A 19,475-nucleotide genomic window follows, 5' to 3' on the forward strand; every position below is an offset into this window, starting at 1 on the left:
CTATGTCCCGCAGTGCTTGAATCAGATTCAAATGAATTAAATCTGAGGAAACATGAACTAAATCCAAAGCCTGCTAGCACCGCTACAAACAAAACAAATAATGTATATAACAAAACCAAGCACATCATTTTACACGGCTAACAAAACACATTAAACGCATTTGTAATAATTAGCATACCAATGATGCTTGGGAAATTCCTGATTTTTCAGTAACTTGGGTACCAAGTTTCCGAAATGCCAACAGTGATTGTACAGAAAAGCACTTATCTTGAGCTGTATGCTTTTATTTGAATCATGCATGTACACCTGCACAGTATTGGGGGCAATGCATTACAGGTAACACGAGTTATGTCATTATTACTTTTCTAAGTAGAAAAAATGTGAGTTAGACTTGTTGTTTTGATTAATTGACATTGTAAAAATAAATTGCTGAATTAAATTAAGGGTGTCATGGTGGCTCAGTGGTTAGCATTGTCGCCTCACAGCAAAAAGGTCACTAGTTCGAGCCCCAGCTGGGTCAGTTGACATTTCTGTGTGGAGTTTGCATGTTCTCTCCGTGTTGTTGTGTATGTGTGTTTCTCAGTGCTGGGTTGCAGCTGGAAGGGCATCCGCTGAGTAAGTTGGCAGTTCATTCCGCTGTGGCGACCCCTGATGAATAAAGGGACTAAGCCGAAAAGAAAATTAAATAAATGAATTAAATTAACACACTTGAATCACACACTCAATGAGACAGTGCTTTATTTATTTTCATATTTATCCAATAGATCTCAGGTTGTTAAAATTGGTACAACAACATCGCATGCATTAAGGTGTTCTACAGGTGTTCCACAGGGAAGTATTTTGGGACCTTTCATTTTCCTGATATATATATCAATGACCTCCCTCAGGTGATTAAACATTCAAATTCTTTATTATATGCTGATGACACTGTACTTTTTGTGACTGGATCAAGTACAGACACAATTAACAATAAATTAAATACAGATCTTTAGCATTTTCATCAATGGCTGCAAGACAACAGAATGTACTTTTATTCACCTAGACAAAAGTTATCCATATCCTATACCATCGTTTTCTCAAGTCAAAAACTTTCCATTGTATCCACATATCAATATTTGGGAATCAGTCTGGACTCTCACCTCACTTATTGTGACCATGTTCAAAATGTTTATCAAAAGCTGATACAAAAGCTATTTGTTTATAGGAAAATTAGGACAAATTTGTCTTTTTATGTTTCTGAAACCTTATCTTCATGGCATAATCTTGTCTACCTTGTCTTGCTGTTTGCCTGTTTGGTCTCTCACAGCAAATTATATCTTGGATCCAATAGCTAGACCAGGCATGGGCAAACTCGATTCTCGAGGGTCGGTGTCCCTGCAGAGTTTTGCTCCAACACTAATCAAACACACCTGAACACCCTAATTAGTGTCTTCAAGATCACTAGAAAGCTACAAGCAGGTATGTTTGATTAGGGTTGGTGCAAAACTATGCAGGGACACCAGCCCTCCAGGATCGAGTTTGCCCATCCCTGAGCTAGACTGTACAATAGGCCCCATAAGATCCAAAATAGACTTTCAGGATGGACACATCACTGTTTTGCTCTATCACTCTCTAATGCTTTATCATTTCAAAATCACATTATGTCTGTGTCTACAAGCAAATACAAATTTAATTGCAGATGTGAGATTTTAAACAGCCCCTATTTTGCATTAAAAATGTCATATTTTGTTTTTGGGGGTCTCCAACATCAGGCTGATATGTGTGCAAGGTCAAAAAACACTTTCATTGTCTTATAATATGCGTTTATTTTTCCCTAATTATCCCAGAGACTGCCATATGAATTGTTCAGTGATTCATTTGTTCCCAAACCCCTCCTTAGCACGACGCGAATCTGCGCTGATTGGACTGATGACCCATTCTGTTGCGATTTGGTCGACTGCATTCAGCACAAGACAGAGAGAAAAGCCCACCACGGCTATGAAATAGCAGCCAAAGACTATTTGAGAGCCCAATGCAGGAATGCAATAAAGCAATGCAGTTAAACACCAGCATATTACTCTACTCTCAAACCTAAAATAGCCGCGTGTGAGAAATAGCTGAGGGTGGCCATAGCAAAGACAAACAGCAGAGGATCGCCAGTTCAGAAACGCATTTAAATCGGTAAAGGTAGAAGCACGCGTCACGTTTTTAACATGGTTTTGGACGCGCTATGTGAATAGCCTCATACAGATTTAACCTGAGAGATACAGTACAAGCATTGATCTATAATAGATACATGATTACAAGCCGCGTGGGGTAATTACAATTTATAATACTCAGTTAAACACATATTTAAACACATATAAACACAAAACAAGGCAACAATTTTAATGACACTTGCATGTTATGATCCAAAGGAAGAAGAAACTGGTCCATTTGTCAAAGTCTGATAAAGTCCCATAGTCTCTGCTGCTCCTTTAATAGCAAACAGCCGACGAATCCCACTTTGCAGCGAAGGTTATTATCAAAAATCTGAAAAATGACAGGAACAAACACAGCACTAGGTTGGCTATACTGTGGTGTTGTTGTGAAAATGAACTTAAACCCTTTATTCCCCACAGCCGAACCATCTGTGATTGTCGTCTTCGCATCTTGATCTGTCCTGTGATCCCCCGCGCCTCCGCTACTGTCTGAAGTGAAGGCGCGTTCACATTTTAACAGAACTGGAAGTACATATTTGGTTATGTACCGTATCGACGTCGATGTGATCAAACAAAAGATTCAAACCCAACTCGAGTTGTTTCTTCGACTCCTGAGTCAAATATTTCGCTAAAGAGTCAATAGTTTTAAACAAGGTTTCATTCACTTAGAGCTGTGTTACACACTGCATGAAAACTCATTTTCAAAAACCCATAATAGGGGCTCTTTAAAAATCATAATAGCCAAACAAATTTGTAACTTGGTAAAGAAAATGCTTCTTTATAATGAGGAAGATGTTTTAAGCCATGAAACTTGACCTCTTAACAAGTGAGGAAAAATAGATTTCTCATGTTGTGACCCCTTTAACACACACATCTTCTGTGATTAGTTGTGTAAAGTGAACGCTACCACATCAGAAAACAATAAACCGTGGGATATAAACATGCATGGGACTTTCTGCTTTGTAGTGTGCGCTTGCTGTTGTAATCATTCATGCGTAGGTTGGACAACTTGGCAACCGCGTGTCAACCCATTTAAGGCTACATACCACCCTTATGATGGCTGTGGGTTGTGGAGATATGATCTCAGATCAGGTTCAAGAGCGCAGCGGATTTCATGTCTGCTTGATAAGGCTGAGGTCTGGCTCTCGTGTTCACGGTTGTTTATTTGAGCTCCGTCTGGCCCTCCTACATACTATGAGCTCACAGGTTTGTGGCTGAGTTTGGCCAGGCCTGTCATATTCTGTCTTTGCTCTCTTGCTGTCATTTTTCCTCTGTTTTCCCATGGTGCAGTCCTGTTGTATTTCTCACCTCTACAACATCGCGTCATCTCTCATGTGTTTGTGAAGAGTTGAAGGGCTGCGGGTCAACAAACTGGGGCCAGACACCGTTTGTGATGTTTTTGTAATGAAGAACAACACCAGGTTACGCACATACAATCCTTACTGAATCACAGTGTAAGAGTCATATTACATTAAAGATTCTCTCATTTGTAAAATGCTTTGATAGCATAATAACTTCAAAAGCATTAGTCAAATTTTTTTTTTGACATCTTTAGTATTTGGAGCTAATGTATTTGGTACTAATGTCTTTGTGTATTTCTTTTTTTCTTCCTCAAGATGTTTTTATCAGACTTGTTTGACAGTTGAAAAAACAAGAGTAAAAGAGAAAATAACAAGCGTTCATTCATTTTTCTTCAGCTTAGTCCCTTATTTATCAGGAGTCGCCACAGCAGAATGAACTGCTAACTATTCCAGCATGTGTTTTACGCAGCGGATGCCCTTCCAGGCAAAACCCAGCACTGGGAAACACCCATACACTCCCGCATTCACACACTCATACACTTCCCTGTCAGAAATAAAAGTACGCAGCTGTCACTGGAGTGATACCTTTTTTTAAAAGGTACACATTTTTACTTAAAGGGTCCATATAGGTACCTCAAAAGTATATATTAGTACTTAAAAAATTTTAAAGGAACACTTTTGTACGTTTTAGGTACTAATATGTACCCTTGAGGGATTAATATGAACATTTTATGTACAAATTTGTACCTTTTTGAAAAAAATATAATAAATTTGAATTTGAAATAGTAAAAATATTGAAAATTTTGCTTAACAACTGGCCCAGCCGGGACTTGAACCAGCAACCTTCTTGCTGTGAGGCGACAGTGCTAACCACTGAGCCACCGTGCCACCAGAAAATAACAGTGCAAATGCAAATAGAAAAGAAAAAAAATTATATATATATATATATATATATATATATAGCAGTATGAAATTTGATTACAAAAATAAAACAATGAATAGACCACACTATAATCGAAGTCCCTTTAAGGCAAGTTCTTTCACTTGGCGGCCATCTTTAAAATTTACTAGAAGGGGTGCTTTATTCGCCATATAGTGATCACTGATTGGCTCCTGTACTAGAAGGCAGGGATTCATTCGCCATGTTGACAGTTACACTTTTCCCCGTTCAAAAGTATGCGAGTGACATGTCTTGTGTATTCTATAGTCTTTGCTATAATCCAGATATTGTACAACAAACAATATATGAGGTGCAAAAATTATATATGATATGCATCAATTTATACAAATTAAGCAAACAAACAGGTCAGTACTAAAAGTTGAGGTTCATTCTGTATTTCTGTAAATATTTTCATTGCGAGTAATTAAAAAAACACTTTGACTATTATTATGTAATGAAAAATGTATGATTTGGTAGGTTGTCAGATAAAAGTATAATATAATATTAATAAAGCTGTCTGAGTTTATTCAGACTTGTGCGGAAATCAAAACATACACAGCTAACGTCAAAGCTAAAATGATGATTATTAAAGGCTAGACCCAATGCGTTTTTAGTGCACTAATACATTTTTTTATAGTTTTGTTATTGTTGAGCCTGGCGTCCACACTACTCTGGAATCTCGTCCCTTGAAAAACGAAGTGTTTTGAAAATGCTAAAGATGCTGTTGAATAGCTGTATAATAGTTGTGGGAATCACAGGTTAACAAGCAATACGATATTATCTTGATATTTTGCCCCCGATAATGTTCGCAATTCTGAGATGTGCCCAAACCTTTTTATATGAATGGGCAAAAACCAAACTTGATTGGTTAGTGGGCCAAAGGTAAATATAGGTGGGGCAATTTACCATGGCTAATTTCCAAATTTATTCAATAATGTTTAAAATTGACTAGAAAACACTGCTTTAAATGAACTAATACAGTATTTTTTACATCGTACAATTAAATTATTATAGTAAAAAAAATCTAACTTATAACAGAATTAAACTAGTTTTTGCCCTGATTTGCTTGTCGATGTCTTCTGCATAATTCTGTCGAGTGACAGTATGTACATATAAAAAAATTCTGATTCATTTACATTTAATTGAAACATTTAATTTCTGTTTGCTTTTTTGTAGCTCAGCAATAAAACAAACAAAAAAGGTCACATTAAATTAGAAATGACGATCTCTGTCAATCGCATTAAAGTCATTCGCCCCAACCCTCTCCATCAAACTCTCCTCTCAGATGGGATGGTGGGCCAAATCAAAGGTTACAATGGACCAACTTTGGCCTGCGAGTCCTACTTTGGGTATCTCTGCACTACAGGGGTAGTTGATTTCTTTGCATGTTGCATTTTTGCATGAAGCGCCCTCTAGTGTCCAGTATGAATGAAACCTCTTAGATTACATGTGTTGCTTGCAGTTTTTTTGAAAAAAAAAGAAAATGTAATATCTCTAAAGAGAATTTTTTGTCTCTCAGTGGATGCATATGAATTAATATTGTTATCGCAATAAATACAAGAAAATATTGTGATGTCGTGTATATAAAAAAAGAAAATCAAACTCCGAGAATCTAAAAACCCTTTTGTATGAGGAACTACTTTTTTCCACCATTTATTTACATCTTAAGCTGACGTCAGAACAGCAGAAAATGTTGCTACTTCACACACATCACTTTAGAGCTAGTATTTGAATGATTCTCTAGCATAATATCTAAAGTGATGATAAAACAGGTGACTTTGCTCACATTTTAAGATTATAAAGCTGAACGGCATGAAATGCCATCAGTCTACAGAGATTTCCCAGTATTTCTCTGTTGCAATTCGGAATATCACACTAACACTATAGTATAAATACAGCACACCAACATACAAAAGAGAGACATCGAAAGTCATTTACCTGTTTAATAATGATTTGATCAGCTGTAGTTACAAATTATGCTGATTTTATCCTCTAAGGGCTTATTATGCGATCTCTATCACCATCTAGTGGATGGACATCAAGCGTCTTTGTTCAAAGACAGGCTAATGGCCTCCAATTCGCTGTCTCTTTGAAATTATAAATATTTAAAATAGGCACTATCCTTGTAAATAAATTGCAGATTTGCAATCTTAACAACTGCAATCTCGACTAAAAAAGCCTTAAAAGTGCATTATGTTGTCCGACAGCAGCAGTATTTGTCAAACTGTAGAGTGTCCTGTGCTTGTCGCTGTATGTGGGCGGAGTAATACACAAGGGTTAAGGGTTAAGAGGCTGGACAAGTGCTGTTATTTGCAGAATATCGCACGGCTATCAGCCAATCAGATTCAAGAACCAGACAGAACTGTTGTATAAACGTATTCATTGCCATGCTAAATCCTGAGAGTGTTCATGACAGAAAAGATGGAATTCTGAAGAATGTTGAGGAAAAAAATCAGCCATTGACATCCGTAGTAGGAACAAGAAATAGTATACAAGTTCTTTTTATCAACATTGTTCTGTATATCTTCCTTTGTGTTCAACAGAAGAAAAACCTCAGAGGTTTATGTTTTGTTTTTTGGGGTGAACTATCCCTTTAAGTCCATATCGCACATCCCTGCTTCAAGGGAAATCAAAAAGCAATTTTTTTGTTTGTTATTGGACTTCAAGATTGCAAAAAAAAAAATAAAAATCTTGCAAACTTTCCATTAAACTGCCAGTTTCCCCCCTCATTTCTTTTTAGATAACAAGATAATATTGTAAATTTCTTTAGGCACTATAAGCATGTGGGGAAATTTTGAAATTGTGATAGTCTTACTTGGAAAATGTAATTTATTTTGTAAACAGCCCCTATGTATACATTGCGTTGAACACGGAGCTTTTGCTGGTTTTCTAGGAGGCCTTGTGCCCCCAATGTTTGGAAAGCTCTGCTCTGCCCAACATGAGTCCCTTTTTTTCCAGGGTTTGTTTGCTATATTGCAGAGGTCTACAAATCATCGACTCGCCAAAACAAACAAATCCCCTCCTGAGACGTTTCTTTCATCCGCCGTTGTCAGGATGGGACCACTCAACGGAAGATGTTTGTTTTGAGCTGAAGCTGGAGTTACTTAATCCAGATGTGCTTTGGCAGAGTTGAGTAGTTCATTTAACATTCTGCCATCAGACGCCGGGGTCAGTGCTGTGGCAGTCATGGCCTTGACCAGTCAGCTTGTGTTTATCGCCTCCGTTTAAAACAATGAGACAAATGCTTAAAACAGAACTAATATTAATGTCTAGTGATGCAACGAATGAACATTCCTGTCTGGATCCACAAATTTTCGGGCCGCTTTATTCGAGGCTCATGCAAATAGAATTTTGAGTTTGTTAATAAAACATGAGCCAGTTTTATAGAACAAGAATGCAAATAGAAGAAGTATTTAAATAAGAAAAAGATATGGTTTGTTGTGTATTTGAGTGTGGAAATGCAGTTTTTTTTTTACTTCAGATTCAGGATCTGTCAACCAAGTTCCCAAATGATACCTGAGTTAACTTCTAAAATGCCTTAGTTTACTTTAGTGATTCAGTGGCCTTTTTCAGTAACTCCTATATACTCCTATAAATTCAGTAACTCCTATAAAAACTACACTGAAAACAGTATTTTCTGTTAACTTATAGTACAACAATGTGCAATAAAGTTTTTATTTTCTGTTTTTGAAAGTTCTTGTGCATGGGTTATCAAAATGATTCTCATTTGCACAGATTTAATGATAATATATAAAGAGAATCTGGGTATACCCAGGCATAGTCAATTAATAAGAGTTTAGTATATAGAAATGGCCACACCATAAGCCTCAGACACCATTCTTTCTTTTTTTCTCATGGAATTCCGTGAGTGTAAAACCCTTGTGGACAAAAGGCCAATCAGAACACAAATCAGACTGTTGCGTGACTCACCATGTACTTTAGGTCATGTTCTATGTGAGTCAGAACTGCATCAGTGGCCAACACAGACTGATATGTTGCAAATGAGATTATTAATGTTCATTTATTCATTCTACTTTGACGTAGTCCCTTTTTTATCAGAGGTCGTCACAGCGGAATGAACCGCCAACTATTCCGGCATATGTTTTATGCAGTGGATGCCCTTCCAGCTGCAACCCGTTACTGGAAAGAACCTATATACTCTCACATTCACACACACACTCATACACTATGAACAATTTAGTTTATTCAATGCACCTGTACCACATGTCTTTGAACTAGGAGGTAAACCAGAGCACCTGGAGGAAACCCATGCAAACACAGGGAGAACATGCAAACTCCACACAGAAATGCCAACTGGCCCAGCTGGGACTCGAACCAAAGATCTTCTTGCTGTTAGGCAACAGTGCTAACCACTGAGCCACTGTGCCGCCGAATTATTAATATGGGTTTGATAAGCCACAACATTTCCTAGTGGGACAACAATGATCGTTTTCATCCCTTAGTTATATTTAAGTTTATGTTTTACTTACTATGTATGTGTGACTTTTATTTTGAAAATGGGAGCTGCAGCTCAGTTTATTATGTGTTACTGAGCATAGACTCAAGCCATCTGTTCACATGAGTGTCAGGAAACAAAATGCAGGATATACAGATTATACATTTAAAGAAAAAAGACCAAAACGATTGCTGTAATATCCAGTACAGGCTAGTAGGTGGTGATTGTGGATGTAATGGTTGTTTGCTTTCACATACGCATTGAATTGGGGGGGGGGGGGGGGGGGGGGTCATTTCTGCAAAATGACTGTTGAAATGTGAAGCTAGTTTGGAGAATAGCAACAATACTTACTACTTTACTGTTAGAGTAAGTATTATAATTGCTGTTTAGTGTTTATAGTATTATTATTATAGTGTTGTTATTATTTATTTGCAGCTTATACATCTTAAATTTATAAACATGGTGGTTTTATTTTTACATTTTATGTTTTTTATATTTAAAAAACAGATTTTTTTTTTATTGCCTAATTAGCTTAATTAACTTAGTTAAGCTTTTAAATGTCAATTTATCTGAATAGTAGTATCTTTAAAAAATCTAGTAAAATATTATTTACTGTCATCATGGCAAAGATAAAATAAAAATTATTAGAAATAAGTTATTAAAACTATTATGTTTTGAAATTAGTTGAATCTTCTCTCCGTTAAACAGATTGGGGAAAAAGTAGACAGGGGGGCTAATAATTCTGACTTCAACTAAAGATGCGGACACCTTTTTGTTTTAGCCGTCTTTAGTATTTTATTGTTGTTTAGATAGCATTTCCATTTTTATTTCCATTTTGACTTTTCTGTGAAAAAAGAGGGCTGTGTATTGGCAGAAGATTAAGATATTTAAATATTAGAATCGTTATTTAAGGGTTATGATTCAATTTATTAAGTGAAAATAAATTTTCAGTTTTCGTTTGAAAGAAAAAAATGTCCAAAAATATGTCCGTGTCGGCAGTGTTCAGTGCACTGGTTTCACTCTCCCTCAAGCCATAGTTACTACGTGGTGTGAAGCAGATTTCACATTGTACTAGTACTATGTGCTGCGCTATGAAACCCATTCATTTCAATGGCTTGTGCTCATTAATCTGCTCTGTGGATATTCTGCTCATGTACCTGTGTGCTTATCTATACCTAAAACAAACAGAATTTGCATTGTTACAAAACCCTGTAACAGCTCTGAAATTAATACCAACATTTTATTTATGCTTTTTATATATATAAAAAATTTGTTTTTAAAGTTATATTTAAAGTTTAAAGCTTTTTTTAAAGGTATATTTCATCCAAAAGTGAAAATTATGGCATCATTTACTCACCCTTTGCTTGTTTCAAACCTATATGAGTTTCTTTCTTGTGTTTCAAGTGGTTATAAACCTTATTAATTTTGGTATTCTGTAGAACACAAAATAAGATGTTCTGAAGGAACCTAAGAACAAGAATGCTAAGGAATGAAAGAAGCTAATAAGGAAAATGATAACTTATTATAGCCACTTGAAGGTGAGTAAATATTGGGTAAATTGTTTTATTTTTATTTATTTATTTATTTGTTTGTTTTTTAACCATCCCTTAAGTTGAATACTGTATGTTGTTTGGTTAAAATAAATATTTAATAAGCATAAAAAATTTGTTGGTCTTTTTTTTAGGTTAATAGTATTTATTTGGTTTCAAAAAAACGTTTAAAACAAACAACCCAACCCTAGTTTTATTTAATTAAAAAAAGTTTTTTGTGTAAAAATGTGATGTATTTAGCTAGTTTTCATTTAGAGTTGTTGTTTTTTTTTGAGACCCTGTGCTTATTTATTTTTTTGTAATTTCTTGAAGCTCTTAAATGGTTTGTCTGTCTAAAAGCAGTATTTGTCTCGGATCTTTCCCTCCGTTCAGTGGGGGTTGCGATTTCCTCTGAATCCTGCATTGATGTTTGGGGTCTCCACCTTTGACCCTCTAACAACCCTCTTTGCCCTTTTCCCCCCTCAGGATATTACCTGGAGTTTCTGGAGCAGCCAAACAATATAACTATAGTGCAGGGTCAGACGGCCACGTTACACTGCAAAGTAGCAGGGCACCCAAGGCCCAGTATCCGTTGGCTGAAGAACGACGCTCCGGTGGTGCAGGAACAGGGCCGAGTCTCCATCCGCAAGACTGAGGCGGGATCCAAACTCCGCATTCAGGACCTGGACACCACCGACACCGGATACTACCAGTGTGTGGCCACCAACTCCATCAAGGTCATTTCAGCAACTGGAGTGCTGTATGTGCGACTAGGCAATACAGGTAAACCATTAGTCAAGTTTTTTTTTATCCAAACAACTACTAACTTAAATTTATAGTTGAAGTCAAAATTATTCGCCCTCCTATGAATTTTATCACAAAAGATGTTTTAAGAGCAATTAATTTTTCACAGTATTTCATATAATATTTTTTCTTCTGGAGAAAGTCTTATTTGTTTTATATCACCTAAAATTAAAGCAGTTTTTAATTTTTAAAAAAACATTTAAGGTCAATATTATTAGCCCCCTTAAGCTATAAGGGGTTGTCTGGTTGCAACACACACATGAGGAGAATCTTAAGCGATTTTATTACCTCAAATCTGTAACATGCACACACTACAACATATGAAAACCGTGGCACAGCACACACACATCGATGGAACACCATCTGATTGCAGAATAAAACTCGCTTTATCAATAATTATTATTTATTATAAGCTAGGTTACTCATTTTTGACCAACTGCCACTACATGCAAAACGCTCTCATGCACTCAAAATAGGTTTCTGTTTGCATTAGTAACAGTTATAAAATTAAATACATGCAACATATTCACACACAAAAACAAAAAACATTCAAAAATATGTCAGTGTCGGCAGTGTTCAGTGCACTGGTTTCACTCTCCATCCTACTGTAGTCACTGAGCGGTGTGAAGCAGATTTCACATTGGACTAGTACTTGTGCTGCTCTAGGAAACCCATTCATTTCAATGGCTTGCGCTCAATATTCTGCTCTGGATATTCCGTTCATTTACCTGTGTGCTTATCTATACTTAAAACAAACAGAATTTGCATTTGGAAAAAACCCTGTGACAGCTCTGAAATGAGTGTCAACGTTTTACCTGACACCAAGAATTATATGAAAATTAAAGAAAAGATTTAAGTGCTAAAACAAGTTCCCCTTGTTAATAAATTAATTACTTGCATAGACTTTTTTCAATTTTGTTGTTTGTCACATACAATCTAAGTGTAATATATTTTTTACATTATAGAAATAAAATAAATTACAAAAATGCTATTATAATGTAATGTAATGTGATGTAATTTAAAATAATATAATATAATATAATATAATATAATATAACATAAAATAATATAATATAATATAATATAATATAATTAATATAATATAATATAATATAATATAATAATATAATATAATATAATATAATATAATATAATATAATATAATATAATATAATTAATATAATATAATATAATATAATATAATATAATATAATATAATATAATTAATATAATATAATATAATATAATATAATATAATATAATATAATTAATATAATATAATATAATATAATGTAATATAATATAATTAATATAATATAATATAATATAATTAATATAATTAATATAATATAATATAATATAATATAATATAATATAATAATATAATTAATAAAATATAATATAATATAATATAATATAATATAATATAATATAATTAATATAATATAATAATATAATATAATATAATATAATATAATTAATATAATATAATATAATATAATATAATATAATATAATATAATATAATATAATATAATATAATTAATATAATATAATATAATATAATTAATATAATATAATATAATATAATATAATTAATATAATATAATATAATATAATATAATTAATATAATATAATATAATATAATATAATATAATATAATATAATATAATATAATATAATATAATATAATATAATATAATATAATTAATATAATATAATATAATATAATATAATATAATTAATATAATATAATATAATATAATATAATATAATATAATATAATATAATATAATTAATATAATTAATATAATATAATATAATATAATGTAATATAATATAATTAATATAATATAATATAATTAATATAATTAATATAATATAATATAATATAATTAATATAATTAATATAATATAATATAATATAATATAATATAATATAATTAATATAATATAATATAATATAATATAATTAATATAATATAATTAATATAATATAATATAATATAATATAATATAATATAATATAATATAATATAATATAATATAATTAATATAATATAATATAATACACTGTAAAATAATAAACTAATTGCATTTATCACAAATAGTTTTGATTTAAATGAATATTACAAATGAATCAATAATCACGACAGACTAATACCTGCTTTTATTGGACAATAGTTTTTCCCTGCATGCTGCTGTCAATAGAACTACCCTTTTTTTTTACTTTCAACTTTTTTTTCAAATTCATGACATTTTGTTCAACAATTCATTTTTTCATTTTAATGTTAAAAAAAAACTATAGTAGTCATTTTACAAAAGTCATGTGTATTTTGAAACTAATTCGTTTTAACAGTCAATTTATATTTTAGAACCTTCTGAAATTTTAAATTCAGTTTTATTTCTATGAAAACTAAAATATATGCATTCATTCCTTTTCCTTCGGCTTAGTCTCTATTTCAGAGGTTGCCACAGCGGAATGAACCAACTATTTCAGCATATGTTTTAAGCAGCGGTTGCCCTTTCAGCCACACCCACATACACTATGGCCATATAAACAATTAAGCTTATTCACCTAAAGCACATGTCTTTGGACTGTGGAGAAAACCCACGCAAACACTGTGAGAACATGCAAACTCCACACAGAAATGCCAACTGACCCAGCCAGGACTCAAACCAGCGACCTTCTTGCTGTGAGGCGACAGTGCTAACCACTGAGCCACCGTGCTGCTACCTAAAATAATAAATTAATAAAATATTATCAAAATTGCTTTGAGAAGTTCTTTCTTCCTATTTCCTATGATTAAATTCCAGGTTTCCTTCTGTTTTTCAGAAATCGTTGGGCTCTAATAAAGTTTTTCTTCATCAGGACTTGATGGCTAAAATAAATAACAATAAAATATATCTTCAAGATTAATTTTTAATCTTTGTAAGTCTCTCATGAAGGGATTATATGCGTATTGTTTCGTTCTCTTCAAGAAATCCTAAAAGAGCACAAATTCCCATTCATTGCTGTGATGCCGGAGATTTCTTCGCCAAGTTTATTCTTTCAGTGCATTGCTATTTTAGTAAATAATTGGAAATAACGATGTTACCCGATCCTGGCTCAATTAAATACACCTGTGTGGTATCCCAGTATAAACTCCCCTCGGGGGAAAACAATCAGTGCGTTCTCCTCTCTATCAAAACTCAAGTGTTTGCTTTCCCCGCTCTCCTATTTTCACTTCTTTCGAGGAGTCCATTGATTTACAGAGCAAAACTAAAGCAGTTCTGTTTTACGAGCACATGCGCCCAATGATCGCCCTGGCATTCTTGTATATTTATAGGGAAAGCAGCGGTATAAATCTCAGTGTTCTTGCATTAGGACTCTACTTAAGAAACAACTTCCCACTGTTTCCTTCTGGAGAGGAGAGGGAAAAAAGGCTTTTATGTGCATACGGTAAATTCTCAGCGCGTCCAATATTTCACATTATGCTTCTGACAGTTTTAGGAGCTGGCCCGCGCTGCGCCTCCTGCGTCTCCGAAAAGTCCTGTTGGCGTAATAACATCGGCGCTTCCCCCTGAACTCAAACAGCAAATTAGGCTTTGAGAAAACAGCTGCTCCCAAAGGGAAGCTCATGTTAAGACGCTTGTCCGTAATTCCTTCTATCTGTGTTTTACAGGACAGTCGCCGGCCCACGGAGCTGAGGATTCGTAAGTACTGCTTTTGTCTCTCTCTAGAAGTTTCATCATTTGCACACAGTAAATCGTTTATTTCAGCTTGTTGGCCTCATCTTTTGATTCTACACATTCTCGGATGACTCTATGTTTAACAAACTTTAAACATTCTTCTTGAAAAGTACTGTATTAGATGTTAGCAGGACTAACTGTTGTTTAAAGGGGATTAGACCATGCTTCTTTTTTTTTTTTTTTTGCTTAAATAGGACAGATCTCTTTGTTATATGTAACCTGGGCACGGTTTTTCAAGGTTGGTTTTAAGTGGGACGTTGGACATTGACATTGGCCTGACAATGAGTTCTGACGTCAGCCCGATTTTTCATTTTTAAATAAAATGCAACATCCCCACAACATTAGGGTACAACGTCAACCTGATGTCATGTTGACATCTTGTGCCTGCTGGGTGTTTAAGGCCATTTCGGTCATCACACAGTGAACATTTGTCATCTTTTAATCAGTGACATGCATCTAAACAGTCTCTAGGTCAATGCGTGTAAAGATTTTGGACATCTTCTTGGACACTTTTAATGCTTCCAAACTGTGTGCTGCAATTATAAATCGCCCATGTTTTGAGGTAACTCATAATGATTTGATTTACTTTCTATGTGCAAAGTATGTTTGATTACTTGTTACTGAAAAAAGTATCACTTTTAGTAACGTTGTTTATTTATAGCACCTTTATTCTATCACTGGTGTTGGCAAAGTTTAAAAAAGATCGTAAAATTTACTGTAAAAAAAAAAAAAAAAAAAAAAAGAAGCTGTGGTTGCCAGTATTTTACCATTTAAAAGCAAGCATTACCTGTCAGCGCCAATAGCCTAGTGGAACGGTGCACTGACATATAGCACAAACGTGCTCACGGCAACCTAAGTTCGATTCCAGGCTCGAGCTCCTTTGCTGATCCTTCCACTCTCTCTGCTCGCAATGCTTTCCTGTCTGAAATCTCTACTGTTCTATCATAATAAAAGTGAAAACCCCCTTTTTAAAAAAGTATTACCACTATTTTACAAACTGTAAAATAAATGGCTATTTTTTACGGTAAACAACCATATTTCATTCATTTATTTTGTTAATACACCAATAATTTTGTCAATCATTTTGTTATATCCTTTGTTACAGAGACATAAACAAAACCATATGGTTATGAAAAATCCTATAATGAACCAATGCTAATATTAAAGAGTTTTTTCCACAAGCAGAAAAACATACATAACTACAAAACCCTATTATGATAACAGACATAAAATTAAAGCAATGGAATAATTGTTATTTATTAACATTAGACTCCTAAAACATAAAAAAATTTAATGTACATCAGTGATGAAAACAAAACTAAATAGAACCATAGTAATGTCAACACAAGGATAAAAGGAGAAGTGTCATGAGACTAATTCTGGGAAAGTAAATTAACTGTTATTCACAGTGTATATTAAGGAAACTTCTTTTTAACCAGGCTACAGATTTTTACTGTAGCATTTTTACAGTTTTTTTTTTTCTTTTTTTAATAGTGCCAATTTTATACAGTGCCCAGTGGTTTCGGCCCAGATATTTTCACTTCAGTTCTTCCCACAGTACCGTAAGCAAGGTGACATTTGTACAACTATTTAGAAAAAACTTGGAGCAGTGCAAAAAAAAAATGCTTAAATTATTGCTTCAAAAAACACAACATATAACTAATATAAACTACATTTCAGACCAGTAATCATTCATAAATAAAATAAAAGCAATAAAAAAACAATAGCACACAAATACTGTACAAGTGAACAATGATGCAAATAAGGAGTATTGTAAGTCTTGCATTCAGGTATCAAAATGCTTTATGTGGTTGGATGGGTGGGATTTTGATACAACACCCCCTTATGATTACACTCAGAAAGGAAGACAAAACACATTGTCCATCTTTTTTACAGTCTGTGCTGCAGGTCCAATGGCAAAATGTATATTGCGTCTGGTTTGCACAAGGTATACTTTGGCCTTTTCTCTTTCTCTAACTTTTCTCTTGGTAATTAATCTGTCCTGAACTGTAACTCAACATTACAAAAATCTTTGTTTGATTCATGGAAATAAAAGCATGACCTGATTTCCAAAAGCACAGAACTGAGTCCTGGCATGAACCAGCATCTGAGTTAACGTCGCTAAGAGCCGAAGAGAGGGCTGGAAGCCACCCTCAGTTGGGGGAAATTTTGTGGCAGGGCCTAATGGTTTCTTTTCCAGGTTAAATAAATGGTACAATGTCTGCGGGGATGTTTTTAGGGCAGCGCTCATGTTAAACTGATTCTGCCTTCGTTTCCACAAACTGACATATTGTAGAGCGATGCTATAAATGTGTGGTCACATTTGCCATTGTATGGCAGATTTTTTTTCTTCATACAAGCAAGACTGAAAGATTCTCTAAGCAGATTTAGCAAGATATTCAAGATGACTGTTGACTAATGCTGAATTCAGACTGCACGATTTTCAAAATAGTCACGTCACAGATGTTTTCTCACTGCATGACTATCTTGGGTAGCGTTCCGTCGCTGCTGTGTTTACAAGATGGATCTGTGACGGGGTTTCACACTGCATGACTTTACAATAGGAGAATCGCCACCAACTTTGTCTCAGTCCGGAAAACTACATCTCACAACCAAATACACACAAGAAGTGACATGGAAATAATGTGAGGTCATATAGTATATATTTTGTTATTAACTTAACATAATGAGAAAGAAGCCTTTAGTGGTGTAGAAAATGTACTTATTTTGCTCACCTGGGGTTTGAAGGGAAATAGCAATTTCTCTCAACCTTTTTTTCCTGGTTTAACCCGGTTGTGGTATTGCTCAGATGACACGTCAAACAAACACTGGTGCTCCTGACAAACTTCCAGTACTTTTTCCTCAATTTCTAGGGTCCAAATAGACCAAAAAGAAATTCTTTTAACTTCTCCCCAACCTCCCACTGGCCTGCAGATACTCATACTAGGGAATGCTGCGCTCTCATTGGCTGTAGGCCCACACGGAATCTGCACGCGCAAAATGCTGCAGATTTTCCGCAGAATTCCGCAGATTTTTAGCCCATCATTAATTGTTTATTTACTTGAGTAAATGTGTGTACATCTATATTTATTCAGTTTTTAAATTAATGTCAGTAATATTATTGACTAATATGAAAATGTTCATCTGCTTTATGTACAATGCAGTTTGTACAGTAATATGTTGTGTCTATTAGTAGAGATATTAAATGGGAGACTTGCTTTCTTTACCAAATAAAGTGAATCTATTTGGATTTGCATGAAAGTTAAGAAGATATTATTTTTTATTTTGCATACAAAGGTTTTAGTTATGATACTCCCAAAATAATTCCGCTGAAATCTACAGATTTTTACCAAAATTCTCAGCAGAAATGGAAAAAAAATGTCCGCCGATTCTGTCTGGCCCTAGCTAAAGTAATCGCCAATGTTACTTTAAATCAGAACACATTTCATATGGCAGGATTCGAATCGCCAATCAGCAATTCTCTCAGAACGCGTCTTTGTTAATTCATTACTGTGTGATTGTCACTCACGTGAGCGAGCACTGATTTGCCTGTGATTTTAGGTATTTGTCTGCGATTTCTCAACCTGACGATGAGTCAAAAATCGGGGCTAAAATCATGCAGTCTGAACTTGGTTTAACAGGAAGCTGGTTTTAAAGAGACTTCTACTTGATACATTTACCAACAAAAGACAATGAACCACAGTTTGGTCAGCAGTGATTCAGGGCTTTTGCTATTAGGAACTCAGTTATAAGAATTAGTTTTATAGAAATAGTTCACTTTTAGTCCCCATGGACTTCCAGTTCCATTTGATGGTCACCATTAACTTCCATGGTAGTGTAGAGAGGGGCACAAAGTAACTTTTTGGTTTTGGCCAAATAATGAACAAAGTAATGGGGTTAGACAAACCATATTTGTTTACCAACAACACACAAGCCTCTCCTGCAAATGAGCACTAAAAGTATGATCGCCGGACCTATGGTTTCTGTGCAGTATTGCCTAAAGTGCCAGGAATAAAAATGTTACTATTTACCCCACCAGTGGGGCAAGTTGTAACAGACAGAGGATTAGTTGTAACACATGCTTATAAAGTAAGAGTTTACACAGTTAATTTAATTTCTGTTTACTTAATTTAATTGTTGTCTAACAGTGTGTGGCTTAATTGTAACACCCTGTTACAACTATAACCCCGCTGTGTCGTGTTTTCTTCAAAACTGGCTAGCAGTCACTGTGTCTTTTTTACATCTTTCAAAATGGTTTCATCTTTTAGCCTAGATGACAGTGATCACAGCAATATAAGATTTCACTAACATTCTTTCACAGAGCTTTTTAAAATAAAAACATATCGACTATAATAATACTTTTATGTTGCAAAAAAGGTTTCTCCTGTGTTTCTCATCCAAATTTCGCCAAACTTTTTCAATAATTGGCAGGAAGATGTCTGCCGACACTGTGGTGAAAACCTCAGAAGCATGCCATGGTTAACCTTGAGTAAATACCTTAACTCTGTTACATTTTACCCCATGTTACTTTGT

General features: G+C 34.2%; 1 protein-coding gene across 1 annotated transcript in view; it reads left to right on the plus strand.

Annotated features, from left to right (window-relative positions):
* ror2 (receptor tyrosine kinase-like orphan receptor 2) overlaps positions 1–19,475 on the plus strand; it is a 139,262-nt gene that overhangs the window by 97,587 nt on the left and 22,200 nt on the right. Inside the window, exons 3-4 of the mRNA XM_056466968.1 lie at positions 10,893–11,189; positions 14,876–14,906. Of these exons, the coding sequence (XP_056322943.1) occupies positions 10,893–11,189; positions 14,876–14,906 (328 nt within the window). The remainder of the gene's footprint in view (positions 1–10,892; positions 11,190–14,875; positions 14,907–19,475) is intronic.

Source organism: Danio aesculapii, chromosome 10 (assembly GCF_903798145.1).
Source record: "Danio aesculapii chromosome 10, fDanAes4.1, whole genome shotgun sequence".
In the NCBI taxonomy this organism is placed as follows: Eukaryota; Metazoa; Chordata; class Actinopteri; order Cypriniformes; family Danionidae; genus Danio; species Danio aesculapii.